Source organism: Brienomyrus brachyistius, chromosome 3 (genome assembly GCF_023856365.1).
Source record: "Brienomyrus brachyistius isolate T26 chromosome 3, BBRACH_0.4, whole genome shotgun sequence".
In the NCBI taxonomy this organism is placed as follows: Eukaryota; Metazoa; Chordata; class Actinopteri; order Osteoglossiformes; family Mormyridae; genus Brienomyrus; species Brienomyrus brachyistius.
Window position 1 is genome coordinate 275,244 of NC_064535.1, and position 19,871 is coordinate 295,114.

At 49.1% G+C, this 19,871-nt stretch overlaps 1 protein-coding gene across 3 annotated transcripts in view; it reads right to left on the reverse strand.

The window, feature by feature from the left end:
* rps6ka2 (ribosomal protein S6 kinase, polypeptide 2) overlaps nucleotides 1-19,871 on the reverse strand; it is a 57,989-nt gene that overhangs the window by 22,433 nt on the left and 15,685 nt on the right. For all 3 annotated transcript variants that reach the window (XM_049008074.1, XM_049008075.1, XM_049008076.1), the window contains 4 exons: nucleotides 18,285-18,401; nucleotides 17,764-17,845; nucleotides 16,193-16,273; nucleotides 15,541-15,620 (listed from right to left, as the gene is read on the reverse strand). In XM_049008074.1, the coding sequence (XP_048864031.1) occupies nucleotides 15,541-15,620; nucleotides 16,193-16,273; nucleotides 17,764-17,845; nucleotides 18,285-18,401 (360 nt within the window). The remainder of the gene's footprint in view (nucleotides 1-15,540; nucleotides 15,621-16,192; nucleotides 16,274-17,763; nucleotides 17,846-18,284; nucleotides 18,402-19,871) is intronic.

Genomic DNA, 19,871 nt, shown 5'->3' on the forward strand with positions numbered 1-19,871 from the left:
GCATCGCCATCAGAGATGATGACATCGGAAACAAGGGTATTGCCATCGGAGATCAGGACATCGGAAACACGGGCATTGCCATCGGAGATGAGGACATCGCCATTGGAGATATGGGCATTCCCATCGGAGATCAGGATATTGCCATCAGAGACAAAGGCATCGCCACCGGAGACACGGGCATTGCCACTGGAGATGAGGATATCGCCATCAGAAACACGGGCATTGCCATCAGAGATGATGACATCACCATCAGAGACACGGCTATTGCCATCGGAGCTGAGGACATTGCCATTGGAGGATTGGGCATTGCCATCGGAGATGAGGATATTACCATCGGAGACATAGGCATTGCCATTAGAGATGAGGACATTGTCATCAGAGACACAAGCATTGCCATCGTACAGGATGACATCGCCATCGTAGACACAGGCATTACCATCAGAGACGAGGGCATCGGCATTGGAGACACGGGCATTGCCATCGGAGATGATGACATTGCCATTGGAGACACGGGCATTAATATCAGAGATGAGGATATCACCATCGGAGACACGGGCATTACCATCGGAGATGAGGACATCGACATCGGAGACCCAGCCATTGCCATCAGAGATGATGATATCGGAAACATGGGCATGGAATCGGAAACACGAGTATGGAGATCGGAAATGAGGAAATCGCCATTGGAAACATGAGCTTTGAAATCGGAAATGAGGATATCGCCATCGGTGATACGGGCATCGCAATCAGAGATGATGACATGGGAAACATGGGTATCACCATCGCAGATGAGGATATCGGAAACACGGGCATCGCCATCGGAGATGAGGATATTACCATTGGAGATATAGGCATTGCCATTAGAGATGAGAACATTGCCATCAGGCATTGCCATCGGAGAAGAGGATATCACCATTGGAGACATGGGCATTCCCATCGGAGATCAGGACATCGCCATTGGAGACTTGGGCATTGCCATCAGAGATCAGGACATCGCCATCAGAGACGAGAGCATCGCCATTGGAGACACGGGCATCGCCATTAGAGATGATGACATCACCATCAGAGACATGGGCATTGCCATCAGAGACGAGGACATTGCCATTGGAGAAATGGGCATTTCTATTGGAGATGAGGACATCGGAAACATGGGCATTGCCATTGGAGATGAGGATATTACCATCGGAGACATAGGCATTGCCATTAGAGATGAGGACATTGCCATCAGAGACACAAGCATTGCCATCGTACAGGATGACATCGCCATCGTAGACACGGGCATTACCATCAGAGATGTGGATATCGCCATCGGAGACACGGGCATTGCCATCGGAGATGAGGACATCACCGTTGGAAACTTGTGCATTTCCATCGGAGAACAGGACATCGCCATCAGAGATGTGGATATCGCCATCGGAGACATGGGCAATCCCATCGGAGATGACATCGGAAACACGGGTATGGAATCGGAAACACGGGTATTAACATCGCAGATCAGGACATCGGAGACACGGGCATTGCCATCAGAGATGAGGACATTACTATCGGAAAAGAGGAAATCACCATCGGAAACATGAGCTTTGAAGTCGGAGATGAGGATATCGCCATCGGTGATACGGGCATCGCCATCAGAGATGATGACATCGGAAACATGGGCATCACCATCGGAGATGAGGACATCGACATCGGAGACCCAGCCATTGCCATCAGAGATGATGATATCGGAAACATGGGCATGGAATCGGAAACACGGGTATGAAGATCGGAGATGAGGATATCGCCATCGGTGATACGGGCATCGCAATCAGAGATGATCACATCGGAAACACGGGTATCGCCATCGCAGATGAGGATATCGCCATCAGAGACGAGTACATCGCCAATAGAGAATCGACATTGCCATTGGAGATGAGGACCTCAGCATCAGAAACATGAGCTTTGCCATCGGAGATGAGAATATTACCATCTGAGACACGGGCATTACCATCAGAGATGTGGATATCGCCATCGGAGACACCGTCATTGCCATCAGAGATGAGTACATTACTATCGTAAATAAGGAAATCACCATCAGAAACATAAGCTTTGAAGTCGGAGATGAGGATATCGCCATCGGTGATACAGGCATCGCCATCAGAGATGATGACATCGGAAACACGGGCATCACCATCGGAGATGAGGACATCAACATCGGAGACCCAGCCATTGCCATCAGAGATGCTGATATCGGAAACATGAGTATGGAATCGGAAACACGGGTATGAAGATCGGAAATGAGGAAATCACCATTGGAAACATGAGCTTTGAAATCGGAGATGAGGATATCGCCATCGGAGATGATGACATCGGAAACACGGGTATCGCCATCGCAGATCAGGACATCGGAAACACGGGTATCGCCATCGGAGATGAGGATATCGCCGATGGAGATACAGGAATTCCCATCGGAGATCAGGACATCGCCATTTGAGACATTAGCATTCCCATCGGAGATCAGGACATCGCCATCAGAGATGAGGGCATCGGCATTGGAGATGAGAACATTGCCAACAGAGATGAGGACATCACCATCAGAGACATGAGCTTTGCCATCGGAGATGAGGACATTGCTATTGGAGACATGGGCATTGCCATCGGAGATGAGGACATCGCTATCGTAGACACGAGCATTACCGTCAGAGATGTGGATATCGCCATCGGAGACACGGGCATTGCCACTGGAGATGAGGACATCAGCATCAGAAACATGAGCTTTGCCATCGGAGATGAGGATATTACCATCGGAGACACGGGCATTACCATCAGAGATGTGGATATCGCCATCGGAGACACGGGCATTGCCATCAGAGATGAGGACATTACTATCGGAAAAGAGGAAATCACCATCGGAAACATGAGCTTTGAAGTCGGAGATGAGGATATCGCCATCGGTGATACGGGCATCGCCATCAGAGATGATGACATCGGAAACATGGGCATCACCATCGGAGATGAGGACATCGACATCGGAGACCCAGCCATTGCCATCAGAGATGATGATATCGGAAACATGGGCATGGAATCGGAAACACGGGTATGAAGATCGGAAATGAGGATATCGCCATCGGTGATACGGGCATCGCAATCAGAGATGATGACATGGGAAACATGGGTATCGCCATCGCAGATGAGGATATCGGAAACACGGGCATCGCCATCGGAGATGAGGATATTACCATCGGAGATATAGGCATTGCCATTAGAGATGAGAACATTGCCATCAGGCATCGCCATCGGAGATGAGGATATTACCATCGGAGATATAGGCATCGCCATTAGAGATGAGGACATTGCCATCAGAGACACAAGCATTGCCATCGTACAGGATGACATCGCCATCGTAGACACGGGCATTACAATCAGAGATGTGGATATCGCCATCGGAGATGATGACATCAGAAACACGGGTATCGCCATCGCAGATCAGGACATCGGAAACACGGGTATCGCCATCGCAGATGAGGATATCGCCAATGGAGATACAGGAATTGCCATAAGAGATCAGGACATCGCCATTTGAGACATTAGCATTCCCATTGGAGATCAGGACATCGCCATCATAGATGAGGGCATCGGCAATGGAGATGAGAACATTGCCAACAGAGATGAGGACATCACCATCAGAGACATGAGCTTTGCCATCGGAGATGAGGATATCGCCATCGGAGACACGGGCATTGCCATCAGAGATGAGGACATCAGAAACATGGGCATGGAATCGGAAACACGGGTATGAAGATCGGAAATGAGGAAATCGCCATTGGAAACATGAGCTTTGAAATCGGAGATGAGGATATCGCCATCGGTGATACGGGCATCGCAATCAGAGATGATGACATCGGAAACACAGGTATCGCCATCGCAGATGAGGACATCGCCATCAGAGACGAAGACATCGCCATTAGAGAAACGGGCATTGCCACTGGAGATGACGACATCAGCATCAGAAACATGAGCTTTGCCATCGGAGATGAGGATATAACCATCAGAGAAACGGGCATTACCATCAGAGATGAGGACATTACTATCGGAAATGAGGAAATCACCATCGGAAACATAAGCTTTGAAGTCGGAGATGAGGATATCGCCATCGGTGATACGGGCATCGCCATCAGAGGTGATGATATCGGAAACATGAGTATCGCCATCGGAGATGAGGACATCGCCAACGGAGATACGGCCATTGCCATCGGAGATCAGGACATCGGGAACACGGGCATCGCCATCAGAGATGATGACATCGGAAACAAGGGTATCGCCATCGGAGATCATGACATCAGAAACACGGGCATTGCCATCGGAGATGATGACATCACCACCGGAGACACGGGCATTACCATTGGAGCTGAGGACATTGCCATTGGAGGATTGGGCATTGCCATTGGAGATGAGGACATTGCCATCAGAGACACAAGCATTGCCATCGTACAGGATGACATCGCCATCGTAGACACGGGCATTACAATCAGAGATGTGGATATCGCCATCGGAGATCAGGACATCGGGAACACGGGCATCGCCATCAGAGATGATGACATCGGAAACAAGGGTATCGCCATCGGAGATCATGACATCGGAAACACGGGTATCGCCATCGGAGATCATGACATCGGAAACACGGGCATTGCCATCGGAGATGATGACATCACCACCGGAGACACAGGCATTACCATTGGAGCTGAGGACATTGCCATTGGAGGATTGGGCATTGCCATTGGAGATGAGGACATTGCCATCAGAGACACAAGCATTGCCATCGTACAGGATGACATCGCCATCGTAGACACGGGCATTACAATCAGAGATGTGGATATCGCCATCGGAGATGATGACATCAGAAACACGGGTATCGCCATCGCAGATCAGGACATCGGAAACACGGGTATCGCCATCGCAGATGAGGATATCGCCAATGGAGATACAGGAATTGCCATAAGAGATCAGGACATCGCCATTTGAGACATTAGCATTCCCATTGGAGATCAGGACATCGCCATCAGAGATGAGGGCATCGGCATTGGAGATGAGAACATTGCCAAAAGAGATGAGGACATCACCATCAGAGACATGAGCTTTGCCATCGGAGGTGAGGATATCGCCATCGGAGACACGGGCATTGCCATCAGAGATGAGGACATCAGAAACATGTGCATGGAATCGGAAACACGGGTATGAAGATCGGAAATGAGGAAATCACCATTGGAAACATGAGCTTTGAAATCGGAGATGAGGATATCGCCATCGGAGATGATGACATCGGAAACACGGGTATCGCCATCGCAGATCAGGACATCGGAAACAAGGGTATCGCCATCGGAGATGAGGATATCGCCGATGGAGATACAGGAATTCCCATCGGAGATCAGGACATCGCCATTTGAGACATTAGCATTCCCATCGGAGATCAGGACATCGCCATCAGAGATGAGGGCATCGGCATTGGAGATGAGAACATTGCCAACAGAGATGAGGACATCACCATCAGAGACATGAGCTTTGCCATCGGAGATGAGGACATTGCTATTGGAGACATGGGCATTGCCATCGGAGATGAGGACATCGCTATCGTAGACACGAGCATTACCGTCAGAGATGTGGATATCGCCATCGGAGACACGGGCATTGCCACTGGAGATGAGGACATCAGCATCAGAAACATGAGCTTTGCCATCGGAGATGAGGATATTACCATCGGAGACACGGGCATTACCATCAGAGATGTGGATATCGCCATCGGAGACACGGGCATTGCCATCAGAGATGAGGACATTACTATCGGAAAAGAGGAAATCACCATCGGAAACATGAGCTTTGAAGTCGGAGATGAGGATATCGCCATCGGTGATACGGGCATCGCCATCAGAGATGATGACATCGGAAACATGGGCATCACCATCGGAGATGAGGACATCGACATCGGAGACCCAGCCATTGCCATCAGAGATGATGATATCGGAAACATGGGCATGGAATCGGAAACACGGGTATGAAGATCGGAAATGAGGATATCGCCATCGGTGATACGGGCATCGCAATCAGAGATGATGACATGGGAAACATGGGTATCGCCATCGCAGATGAGGATATCGGAAACACGGGCATCGCCATCGGAGATGAGGATATTACCATCGGAGATATAGGCATTGCCATTAGAGATGAGAACATTGCCATCAGGCATCGCCATCGGAGATGAGGATATTACCATCGGAGATATAGGCATCGCCATTAGAGATGAGGACATTGCCATCAGAGACACAAGCATTGCCATCGTACAGGATGACATCGCCATCGTAGACACGGGCATTACAATCAGAGATGTGGATATCGCCATCGGAGATGATGACATCAGAAACACGGGTATCGCCATCGCAGATCAGGACATCGGAAACACGGGTATCGCCATCGCAGATGAGGATATCGCCAATGGAGATACAGGAATTGCCATAAGAGATCAGGACATCGCCATTTGAGACATTAGCATTCCCATTGGAGATCAGGACATCGCCATCATAGATGAGGGCATCGGCAATGGAGATGAGAACATTGCCAACAGAGATGAGGACATCACCATCAGAGACATGAGCTTTGCCATCGGAGATGAGGATATCGCCATCGGAGACACGGGCATTGCCATCAGAGATGAGGACATCAGAAACATGGGCATGGAATCGGAAACACGGGTATGAAGATCGGAAATGAGGAAATCGCCATTGGAAACATGAGCTTTGAAATCGGAGATGAGGATATCGCCATCGGTGATACGGGCATCGCAATCAGAGATGATGACATCGGAAACACAGGTATCGCCATCGCAGATGAGGACATCGCCATCAGAGACGAAGACATCGCCATTAGAGAAACGGGCATTGCCACTGGAGATGACGACATCAGCATCAGAAACATGAGCTTTGCCATCGGAGATGAGGATATAACCATCAGAGAAACGGGCATTACCATCAGAGATGAGGACATTACTATCGGAAATGAGGAAATCACCATCGGAAACATAAGCTTTGAAGTCGGAGATGAGGATATCGCCATCGGTGATACGGGCATCGCCATCAGAGGTGATGATATCGGAAACATGAGTATCGCCATCGGAGATGAGGACATCGCCAACGGAGATACGGCCATTGCCATCGGAGATCAGGACATCGGGAACACGGGCATCGCCATCAGAGATGATGACATCGGAAACAAGGGTATCGCCATCGGAGATCATGACATCAGAAACACGGGCATTGCCATCGGAGATGATGACATCACCACCGGAGACACGGGCATTACCATTGGAGCTGAGGACATTGCCATTGGAGGATTGGGCATTGCCATTGGAGATGAGGACATTGCCATCAGAGACACAAGCATTGCCATCGTACAGGATGACATCGCCATCGTAGACACGGGCATTACAATCAGAGATGTGGATATCGCCATCGGAGATCAGGACATCGGGAACACGGGCATCGCCATCAGAGATGATGACATCGGAAACAAGGGTATCGCCATCGGAGATCATGACATCGGAAACACGGGTATCGCCATCGGAGATCATGACATCGGAAACACGGGCATTGCCATCGGAGATGATGACATCACCACCGGAGACACAGGCATTACCATTGGAGCTGAGGACATTGCCATTGGAGGATTGGGCATTGCCATTGGAGATGAGGACATTGCCATCAGAGACACAAGCATTGCCATCGTACAGGATGACATCGCCATCGTAGACACGGGCATTACAATCAGAGATGTGGATATCGCCATCGGAGATGATGACATCAGAAACACGGGTATCGCCATCGCAGATCAGGACATCGGAAACACGGGTATCGCCATCGCAGATGAGGATATCGCCAATGGAGATACAGGAATTGCCATAAGAGATCAGGACATCGCCATTTGAGACATTAGCATTCCCATTGGAGATCAGGACATCGCCATCAGAGATGAGGGCATCGGCATTGGAGATGAGAACATTGCCAAAAGAGATGAGGACATCACCATCAGAGACATGAGCTTTGCCATCGGAGGTGAGGATATCGCCATCGGAGACACGGGCATTGCCATCAGAGATGAGGACATCAGAAACATGTGCATGGAATCGGAAACACGGGTATGAAGATCGGAAATGAGGAAATCACCATTGGAAACATGAGCTTTGAAATCGGAGATGAGGATATCGCCATCGGAGATGATGACATCGGAAACACGGGTATCGCCATCGCAGATCAGGACATCGGAAACAAGGGTATCGCCATCGGAGATGAGGATATCGCCGATGGAGATACAGGAATTCCCATCGGAGATCAGGACATCGCCATTTGAGACATTAGCATTCCCATCGGAGATCAGGACATCGCCATCAGAGATGAGGGCATCGGCATTGGAGATGAGAACATTGCCAACAGAGATGAGGACATCACCATCAGAGACATGAGCTTTGCCATCGGAGATGAGGACATTGCTATTGGAGACATGGGCATTGCCATCGGAGATGAGGACATCGCTATCTTAGACACGAGCATTACCGTCAGAGATGTGGATATCGCCATCGGAGACACGGGCATTGCCACTGGAGATGAGGACATCAGCATCAGAAACATGAGCTTTGCCATCGGAGATGAGGATATTACCATCGGAGACACGGGCATTACCATCAGAGATGTGGATATCGCCATCGGAGACACGGGCATTGCCATCAGAGATGAGGACATTACTATCGGAAAAGAGGAAATCACCATCGGAAACATGAGCTTTGAAGTCGGAGATGAGGATATCGCCATCGGTGATACGGGCATCGCCATCAGAGATGATGACATCGGAAACATGGGCATCACCATCGGAGATGAGGACATCGACATCGGAGACCCAGCCATTGCCATCAGAGATGATGATATCGGAAACATGGGCATGGAATCGGAAACACGGGTATGAAGATCGGAAATGAGGATATCGCCATCGGTGATACGGGCATCGCAATCAGAGATGATGACATGGGAAACATGGGTATCGCCATCGCAGATGAGGATATCGGAAACACGGGCATCGCCATCGGAGATGAGGATATTACCATCGGAGATATAGGCATTGCCATTAGAGATGAGAACATTGCCATCAGGCATTGCCATCGGAGAAGAGGATATCACCATTGGAGACATGGGCATCGCCATTAGAGATGAGGACATTGCCATCAGAGACACAAGCATTGCCATCGTACAGGATGACATCGCCATCGTAGACACGGGCATTACAATCAGAGATGTGGATATCGCCATCGGAGATCAGGACATCGGGAACACGGGCATCGCCATCAGAGATGATGACATCGGAAACAAGGGTATCGCCATCGGAGATCATGACATCGGAAACACGGGCATTGCCATCGGAGATGATGACATCACCACCGGAGACACAGGCATTACCATTGGAGCTGAGGACATTGCCATTGGAGGATTGGGCATTGCCATTGGAGATGAGGACATTGCCATCAGAGACACAAGCATTGCCATCGTACAGGATGACATCGCCATCGTAGACACGGGCATTACAATCAGAGATGTGGATATCGCCATCGGAGATGATGACATCAGAAACACGGGTATCGCCATCGCAGATCAGGACATCGGAAACACGGGTATCGCCATCGCAGATGAGGATATCGCCAATGGAGATACAGGAATTGCCATAAGAGATCAGGACATCGCCATTTGAGACATTAGCATTCCCATTGGAGATCAGGACATCGCCATCAGAGATGAGGGCATCGGCATTGGAGATGAGAACATTGCCAAAAGAGATGAGGACATCACCATCAGAGACATGAGCTTTGCCATCGGAGATGAGGATATCGCCATCGGAGACACGGGCATTGCCATCAGAGATGAGGACATCAGAAACATGGGCATGGAATCGGAAACACGGGTATGAAGATCGGAAATGAGGAAATCGCCATTGGAAAAATGAGCTTTGAAATCGGAGATGAGGATATCGCCATCGGTGATACGGGCATCGCAATCAGAGATGATGACATCGGAAACACAGGTATCGCCATCGCAGATGAGGACATCGCCATCAGAGACGAGGACATCGCCATTAGAGAAACGGGCATTGCCACTGGAGATGACGACATCAGCATCAGAAACATGAGCTTTGCCATCGGAGATGAGGATATAACCATCAGAGAAACGGGCATTACCATCAGAGATGAGGACATTACTATCGGAAATGAGGAAATCACCATCGGAAACATAAGCTTTGAAGTCGGAGATGAGGATATCGCCATCGGTGATACGGGCATCGCCATCAGAGGTGATGATATCGGAAACATGAGTATCGCCATCGGAGATGAGGACATCGCCAACGGAGATACGGCCATTGCCATCGGAGATCAGGACATCGGGAACACGGGCATCGCAATCAGAGATGATGACATCGGAAACAAGGGTATCGCCATCGGAGATCATGACATCGGAAACACGGGCATTGCCATCGGAGATGATGACATCACCACCGGAGACACGGGCATTACCATTGGAGCTGAGGACATTGCCATTGGAGGATTGGGCATTGCCATTGGAGATGAGGACATTGCCATCAGAGACACAAGCATTGCCATCGTACAGGATGACATCGCCATCGTAGACACGGGCATTACAATCAGAGATGTGGATATCGCCATCGGAGATGATGACATCAGAAACACGGGTATCGCCATCGCAGATCAGGACATCGGAAACACGGGTATCGCCATCGCAGATGAGGATATCGCCAATGGAGATACAGGAATTGCCATAAGAGATCAGGACATCGCCATTTGAGACATTAGCATTCCCATTGGAGATCAGGACATCGCAATCAGAGATGAGGGCATCGGCATTGGAGATGAGAACATTGCCAACAGAGATGAGGACATCACCATCAGAGACATGAGCTTTGCTATCGGAGATGAGGATATAACCATCAGAGAAACGGGTATTACCATCAGAGATGTGGATATCGCCATCGGAGACACGGGCATTGCCATCAGAGATGAGGACATTACTATCGGAAATGAGGAAATCACCATCGGAAACATAAGCTTTGAAGTCGGAGATGAGGATATCGCCATCGGTGATACGGGCATCGCCATCAGAGGTGATGATATCGGAAACATGAGTATCGCCATCGGAGATGAGGACATCGCCAACGGAGACACGGCCATTGCCATCGGAGATCAGGACATCGGGAACACGGCATCGCCATCAGAGATGATGACATCGGAAACAAGGGTATTGCCATCGGAGATCAGGACATCGGAAACACGGGCATTGCCATCGGAGATGAGGACATCGCCATTGGAGATATGGGCATTCCCATCGGAGATCAGGATATTGCCATCAGAGACAAAGGCATCGCCATCGGAGATGATGACATCGCCACCGGAGACACGGGCATTGCCACTGGAGATGAGGATATCGCCATCAGAAACACGGGCATTGCCATCAGAGATGATGACATCACCATCAGAGACACGGCTATTGCCATCGGAGCTGAGGACATTGCCATTGGAGGATTGGGCATTGCCATCGGAGATGAGGATATTACCATCGGAGACATAGGCATTGCCATTAGAGATGAGGACATTGTCATCAGAGACACAAGCATTGCCATCGTACAGGATGACATCGCCATCGTAGACACAGGCATTACCATCAGAGACGAGGGCATCGGCATTGGAGACACGGGCATTGCCATCGGAGATGATGACATTGCCATTGGAGACACGGGCATTAATATCAGAGATGAGGATATCACCATCGGAGACACGGGCATTACCATCGGAGATGAGGACATCGACATCGGAGACCCAGCCATTGCCATCAGAGATGATGATATCGGAAACATGGGCATGGAATCGGAAACACGAGTATGGAGATCGGAAATGAGGAAATCGCCATTGGAAACATGAGCTTTGAAATCGGAGATGAGGATATCGCCATCGGTGATACGGGCATCGCAATCAGAGATGATGACATGGGAAACATGGGTATCACCATCGCAGATGAGGATATCGGAAACACGGGCATCGCCATCGGAGATGAGGATATTACCATTGGAGATATAGGCATTGCCATTAGAGATGAGAACATTGCCATCAGGCATTGCCATCGGAGAAGAGGATATCACCATTGGAGACATGGGCATTCCCATCGGAGATCAGGACATCGCCATTGGAGACTTGGGCATTGCCATCAGAGATCAGGACATCGCCATCAGAGACGAGAGCATCGCCATTGGAGACACGGGCATCGCCATTAGAGATGATGACATCACCATCAGAGACATGGGCATTGCCATCAGAGACGAGGACATTGCCATTGGAGAAATGGGCATTTCTATTGGAGATGAGGACATCGGAAACATGGGCATTGCCATTGGAGATGAGGATATTACCATCGGAGACATAGGCATTGCCATTAGAGATGAGGACATTGCCATCAGAGACACAAGCATTGCCATCGTACAGGATGACATCGCCATCGTAGACACGGGCATTACCATCAGAGATGTGGATATCGCCATCGGAGACACGGGCATTGCCATCGGAGATGAGGACATCACCGTTGGAAACTTGTGCATTTCCATCGGAGAACAGGACATCGCCATCAGAGATGTGGATATCGCCATCGGAGACATGGGCAATCCCATCGGAGATGACATCGGAAACACGGGTATGGAATCGGAAACACGGGTATTAACATCGGAAATGAGGAAATCGCCACTGGAAACATGAGCTTTGAAATCAGAGATGAGGATATCGCCATCGATGATATGGGCATCGCCATCAGAGATGATGACACCGGAGACACGGGTATCGCCATCGCAGATGAGGACATCGGAAACACGGGCATCGCAATCGGAGATGTTGGAAATCGCCATCGAAAACACGGGTATTGCCATCGTAGATGAGGACATCGGAAACACAGGCATTGCCATCGGAGATGAGGACATCACCATTGGAGACATGGACATTCCCATCGGAGATCAGGACATCGCCATCAGAGATGAGAGCATCGGCATTGGAGACACGGGCATTGCCATTGGAGATGAGGACATCGCTATCGTAGACACGAGCATTACCGTCAGAGATGTGGATATCGCCATCGGAGACACGGGCATTGCCATCAGAGATGATGAAATCGGAAACATGGGCATGGAATCGGAAACATGGGTATTACCATCGGAAATGAGGAAATCGCCATTGGAAACATGAGCTTTGAAATCAGAGATGATGACATCGACATCAGAGACACGGGCATTGCCATCGGAGATGAGGACATCGGAAACATGGGCATCAACATCGGAGATGAGGACGTCGGAAACACGGGCATCGCCATCAGAGATGTTGGACATTGCCATCGGAGGCACAGGTATTGCCATCGGAGATGTGGCCATTGCCATCGGACATATGGGCATCGCCATCGGAAACATGAGCTTTGCTGTCGGAGATGAGGACATCGGCATCGGAGACACGGGCATTAATGTCGGAGATGAAGACATCGGCATCGGAAACGCGGGTATCACCATTAAAGACAAGGAGATTCCATCGGAGACAAGGATGTTGGCATCGGAGATGCAGGCATTGTCATCAGAGATGAGGACATCGCCATCGGAGACATGGGCATCGCCATTGGAGACGAGGACATCAGCATGGGAGACACAGACATTGCCATCGGGTATTGCCATCGGAGATGAGGATATCGCCATCGGAGACACGGGCATTGCCATTGGAGATGAGGATATTGCCATCGGAGACACAGGCATTGGAGATGCAGCAGAGATGCGGAATTCACTATCGGAGATGCGGGGATAAGCAGCGATGTCATGGATCAACCCCGGGGATCCCATACTGACGTCAGGAAGACTACGCCTCCGGGGATTCCATGATCCACCTTTCTCCATTTCAACAAGCTGTTAGCCTGCGGTTTCCCGATCCCAGCCTGCCCCACGACCCTAACCCTAATCCTGTCAGCTTAGGTTTTTTGTGGTCTGTGTTCTCCGTAGTACGAGCTTGACAACGAACTACCCGTTTCATAATCAAAGGAGTTTCTTTGTATTTGTTTTCATAACAGCGTCCTCTATTTCCTTAAAAAACCCTCACAAGTGGAGATGTGGGCATCGTCATCGGAGATGAGGACATCGCCATCGGTGACACGGGGATCACCATCGGAGATGAGGACATCGCCATCGGAGACACGGACATCACAGTCGAAGATGAGGACATCGCCATCGGAGACACAGGGATCACCATCGGAGATGAGGACATTGCCATCGGAGACACGGACATCACAGTCGGAGATGAGGACATCGCCATCGGAGACACGGGCTTCAACAGTGAAGACGTGGGCATTGGCAGCGGAAACACGGGCATCACCATTGAAGACAAGGACATTCCATCGGAGACGCAGGCATTGGCCTTGGAAACGATCGCCATCGGAGACGAGGACATTGCCATTGGAAACATGAGCTTTGCCATCAGAGATGAGGACATAACCATTGAAGACATGGGCATTGCCATCTCAGATGAGGATATTGCCATCGGAGACACAAGCATTGCCTTTGAAGATGAGGACATCGCCATCAAAGACACGGGCATTGCCATTGGAGATGATGACATCGCCATCGGATGTCATCCACAGACACAGGCATTGCCATCGGAGACACAGCATAGCCATCAGAGATGACGGCATCGCCATCAGAGATGATCGCCACTGGAGACATGGGCATTGCCATCTGAGACACGGCCATAATCGGCAAAAATCGGCAAAGACATTGGCATTGCCATCAGAGAAAAGGATATTGCCATCAGAGATGATGACGTCACCATAGGAGACACAGCATTTTTTACGTCTCTGGATGGTTGGATGCTGATGGTCATAACTAATATCAACCCTTTTAGCCACCAAGCCTTGCCCCCACACCCCAGATGCAGCCAACAGACCAGCAGGGGGCACCAATCTGAGCTGTGGGTATTGAGTGCTGCTTACAGAGCATCGGGGGCCTCAGTCTTTGCCTGCAGTCGAAACGGGGTGGTTCCTGACCCCGATGTCTCAGCTGAGGCTCAGTGATTTTTACTACAGCAAAGCACAAGCCAGCAACACAGACACAAGACTGAGAGATATTGTTCTGCTGTCTGGTGTTACTGTCACAAGATTTAGCAAACACTCACTATGAATGCATTTCGTGAGAAGTATTCAGAGCAGAGTTATTAAATTAGTCCACTTCCATTTTTATTAGAAATTCAAATCTGATCAAGGGTTGAGGGCTCCTGGGTTCTGCTGTGATCTGTTGATGGATATGCTAATGAAGGCTGATGAATTTAATTATGGCCTGTGCATTAAAGGCTTACTTAATCATGCTGAAGTTGGAATCACGGTCGAGAGCTTTGCAAACCCATGTGGACCTATTCATTACCGATCTGCAGCGGGAACAGATTGCAAACACGGAGACACTGACCTCCTTGGAGAGTCTGGTGAAGAGATCTCCTCCCCGCAAGAAGTCCAGGATGAGATAGAGCTTCCCTTCCGTCTGAAAGGCTGGGAGACAGGAAAGCAATAGGACCTCATGACAGTGGATCTGTGAGCGCACGGTGGGAAAGGCAGGTTTACCTTCTAAGCAGTGCTGCGACTCTTGTCAGGCTGGCACAAAAGTGTGACAGATTCACCGAGGCCCCCCAAAACTCCCCAGCAGCTGACCTCTTCATGTGTCCCTGTCTACTCACTACTGCCCAAATTGGTGGTGTCTACCTCCCCTCAAACCAGGCACCCCCTGTTGGGCACACGAAACAAAGCAGCTTCTAGCTCCTACGCAGAATTGCTCCAAAACTGCAAAACTCCAGTGTAGTCACTGGAGACAAAAAGAGGTGCCAGCAAACTGGCACTCTGAAACCTACAATGGGCAGGATCATTGTATGCTGCCAGTCACGGCCTCAGCGGCTTCCCGTTTGTTTATATGCAGACATGAGTGAGCAGGAGGAGGCTAATGGCTCCCCAGGGGGCAGCTCACACCCCCCCAAGGAAGGTACTTCACATAAAAGCCTGTGGCATAAACCCACTTAGTAAATGGCTAAAACCGTGAGATAAAAGCATCATAACAAAATAAGTCTCACCGTAGTGGAGTTTTACTATGAATGGATGGTTCACTTCAGCCAGAATGTCTCTCTCCATCTTTGATCGCACTCTGTCTCGCACTGAGAAGACAAAGGGAAGTCAGAGGAAGATCACAAGTGGAAGTAATGAAATAGGGTTACATGGAGACATGACACTCCAGAACAACATGAACATCGAAGAGAAGTTATTGGACAGAACATCACGTAACCAAGTGGAGCTGCATAGAAACAGGGAGTGAAGTAAGATTTGTGAAGTCCCACAGAAAAATTAGCCCCCATCTCTGTACAGGAAGGCAAGTTATGACAGATGGAAAGGTAAAAAAAATCCACTTCCATTCAGGAGCAATGACCTTTCTCCCAGGATACTTTTAAGGGAGCTGGACAACCACATAACCAAATAGTGCCACATCGTGGGCGTAAATAATTGTTCAAATCGTACTGAAAAGCTGGCGTCCTGACAAATATTTTGCCTATCATCTAAAGCGTACAACTTTACTTGTGTTCAAGTTCATTCTTGGGAAGCAAGCTAGCAAGACCAGTCTTGCCGAGACCACAACTACGATTTTTGTGTTCTTGGTATTGAGAAACACCTATGGCCCTGACATCGTCAAACTCTTCTGGGGTCTGTTCATGAAGCAGGATTTCTTGCTAGCCGAATGATTTAAGGTAGTCAACAACAAGTTATCTGGTGCCAGCAAGTTATCCAACTGAGCAAGAAATCTAGCTTTGTGAAACAGGCCCCTGAGTTCTGCTTGGTGCTCCTCCCTTCTATGTGACAAAGGAGGAAAATATCCTCTTTGCAGGACTCAGATTTAAAGCCACTCCCCCACACTTCCAAATGAGAAGCAGTGACACATGAGCAGCCTCCATGGGTCCCCCTGAGGTTGGGTCCTGGCACAGACACACCCTTGTTACCTAACAGGCGTGTGTGAGCAGCATCCAGCCTCAGTAACCTGTGCCGGTGCTGATGTTGGCTACTAGAAACCCTGCACCATCCCCAGGTGACATCAGCACATTGTAACCATGGTTACATCTCATGTGTGGGTGGTTGGAATCAAAGGTGGTATAGTTAGCGTTCGTGAAGAAATACAAAATACTAAATATCTTTGCAGCACAACACAGCCTAGTCACAGTTATTGCATCTCGCATTTGTTTCACAGATCCTGGAGTGCCTGGGAAGATGTGAGGATGTTGTTATTTGCTCACTCTTAATTACACTGCTGGAATCTTCACTAAGATGAGACGATGCCTCTGGTTTGGTGCAGCACATGAAATGCAGACTAGATATCACATTAGAGAGTGCCGATGGGCACTGAGATGACGGAGCAGCCCATGGCAGAACTCACTGGACTGTTCTGGAACTACTGATTTTCCACTGGGTGAAGCACAGCTTGTCTCTGCCCACTCTGAAGCATGTGATTGCCTGTCGAATGTTATTGCCCAAATATGCCATGTGAGACAGGAGAGCTCGAGTCACAGCAAAGCAGCAGCCCCACAGCAACCATGTTTGGGAGCCTCCGCAGGAAGGTGGGAGGAATAGGGAACCAGTCACAGGTTTTGTTGGTTCTAACCTTTCAGGGTGGCCTTCTTTAATACCTTCATGGCGTAGAGTTGACCCTTGTCTGAGCCTTTCACTTTCCTCACCAGGAACACCTAGTTTGAGTTGCAGAGGGGTAAAAATATCAGGTTTCGCCGATGCTCTTCACAGCTGCTGAGAAATAGTTTTTGCAAACATTATAAAAAAGGAGGCTGCTACACATACTGTAGGTGCAACTATCAGCGATAAGGGCAGATCATTCTGATATTTAACCTTTTTGTAAAGAAACGTGCAAAACATGAAACCTATTCATTCATATTAAGTGCAGGGAAAAATGCATTTTGCCGATTTCTTTGTTCCCATTACAAACATAGTAGTACCATGGAAAATTAAAATATGATGGAATGAAAGATTACAGAGGATTCTGGCGTGGCACACTGGTGCGCCTGCTTTCGCTAATCTGATTAGTTTAATCTTCAAGATGAATGCTTCATCCCCTCGGGCTCCAGTGACTGGGTCACCAAAGGCTCCAGAAAGATGAGCAGGCTGACCTACCTTCCCGTAGGAACCCTGGCCCAGCACCTTGAGCAGCTCAAACTGGGAAGGGTCCGCTTTCTCAAAGCCTTCTTTGACGTGATGACTGATGTCGATTTCTTTGACGATGCTTTCATCCTGCAGGGAGCAGGAAGGACAGAAGGGGGCACCACTTATACTTGGATGAGACCCAACATATGTCATGCCAGAATAGACATTGATTGGGGGCAGCCAAATGACCAGCTGACATGGTGGGGGACAGGGTGGTCTGCGTTGGTGTGCAGTCTGTATAGACTGTGGGAATCGGCTTGGGAGAAGGTCATGTGACCTCCCCCCCATGCTTAAATAGCACACTGCTTTCAGGGAAGTGGGTATCTCAAAGTCACCCTGTGCCATCGCGATTCCACCGGCGGTCCTAAGCTAGTGAGATGTGGGCCAGGGTGGACTGATGCGTCCCGCGCGTGTGAGGGAAAGGGGCTGACATCCAGTGTGTGGTTTCCCTGTGAATCACCATGATTCACTTTATAAAACAATAAAATGCAGTCGTGTGATGCCAGGAGTGACCTTAATCAGGAGAAAGAGAAACGCAGAGCCGTGCTGACAGCTTGTTCATAACAGAGACTAAATCAGCATCTCACTGCACGGCTGCGTAGCAGGTGCCAGTATATACTGCACTGATTTCAAGCTGTGCCGGGCGATTCTTCAAATATGTTTCATTTAACAAGTCCTTCGGTGACATAAACAGTCTTAGACCAAAGAGAGGTGCCAAAGCTTGCCATCTGCGAGGTCCAGGCTGTGGGTCCCCGTCAGTGGTGCGTCACATCACACCTGCTTAGTGCTGTAAAAAGTTACTTCTGCACGCAGATGGTCGCAATTAGTCACAGTTAATGAGACTGCTTAAAGTTTCAAAACATGCACATTTAAGCACGGCAACATAGCACATAATTGCAGCTCTGCCGGAGTGGGACATTTTACCTTCCCTTACCTCAAAGCAACCTGTTACTTAAGCTGCTAACAAATGTCCCTTATTACTGTACTACAATAAAATATATATGTATATTTACTGGCCCACTCACTTTATGAGGTCATGCTAATTATCCTTGTCTGTTTTCAGTACAAAGGTAATCATACTTCAGCAGACAGTGTTACGTGACTTAAGTGCTCACCTTATTTAGGATACTTTGCAAAGGTAACATAATCATTATGAAGATACCCTCCAGTTTTGTGAAATTACAGGTTGCGATGGCTACAGCAGAATGTACTGTTCCACGGTGCAAAACACTTACAGCAGCATGTTCAGAAAGCTCTGCATTTGGATTAAAATTACTGAAGGGCTGTCATGAAGTGAAGTTGCATTCAGAGTTGTAATTTTCCTGCTAATAATAATAATAATAAGAATATTTATTTGGTGCCCTTTAAAAGCAGCATTTTGGACACTGGTGAGAGATGATCCTTTGGTGGGCCTGCCGAAGCTCCCTGGGTGTGGGTCTTGGGTGCGAGCCCCCAGCGTGGTGCCGGGCTGTGCGCTATGAATAAGGGCTTCCTGCACATGCGGCCCTAGCTTATATTTTTGTGAGTATATAAAGTCTCCGCTACAACAGAAAGGAT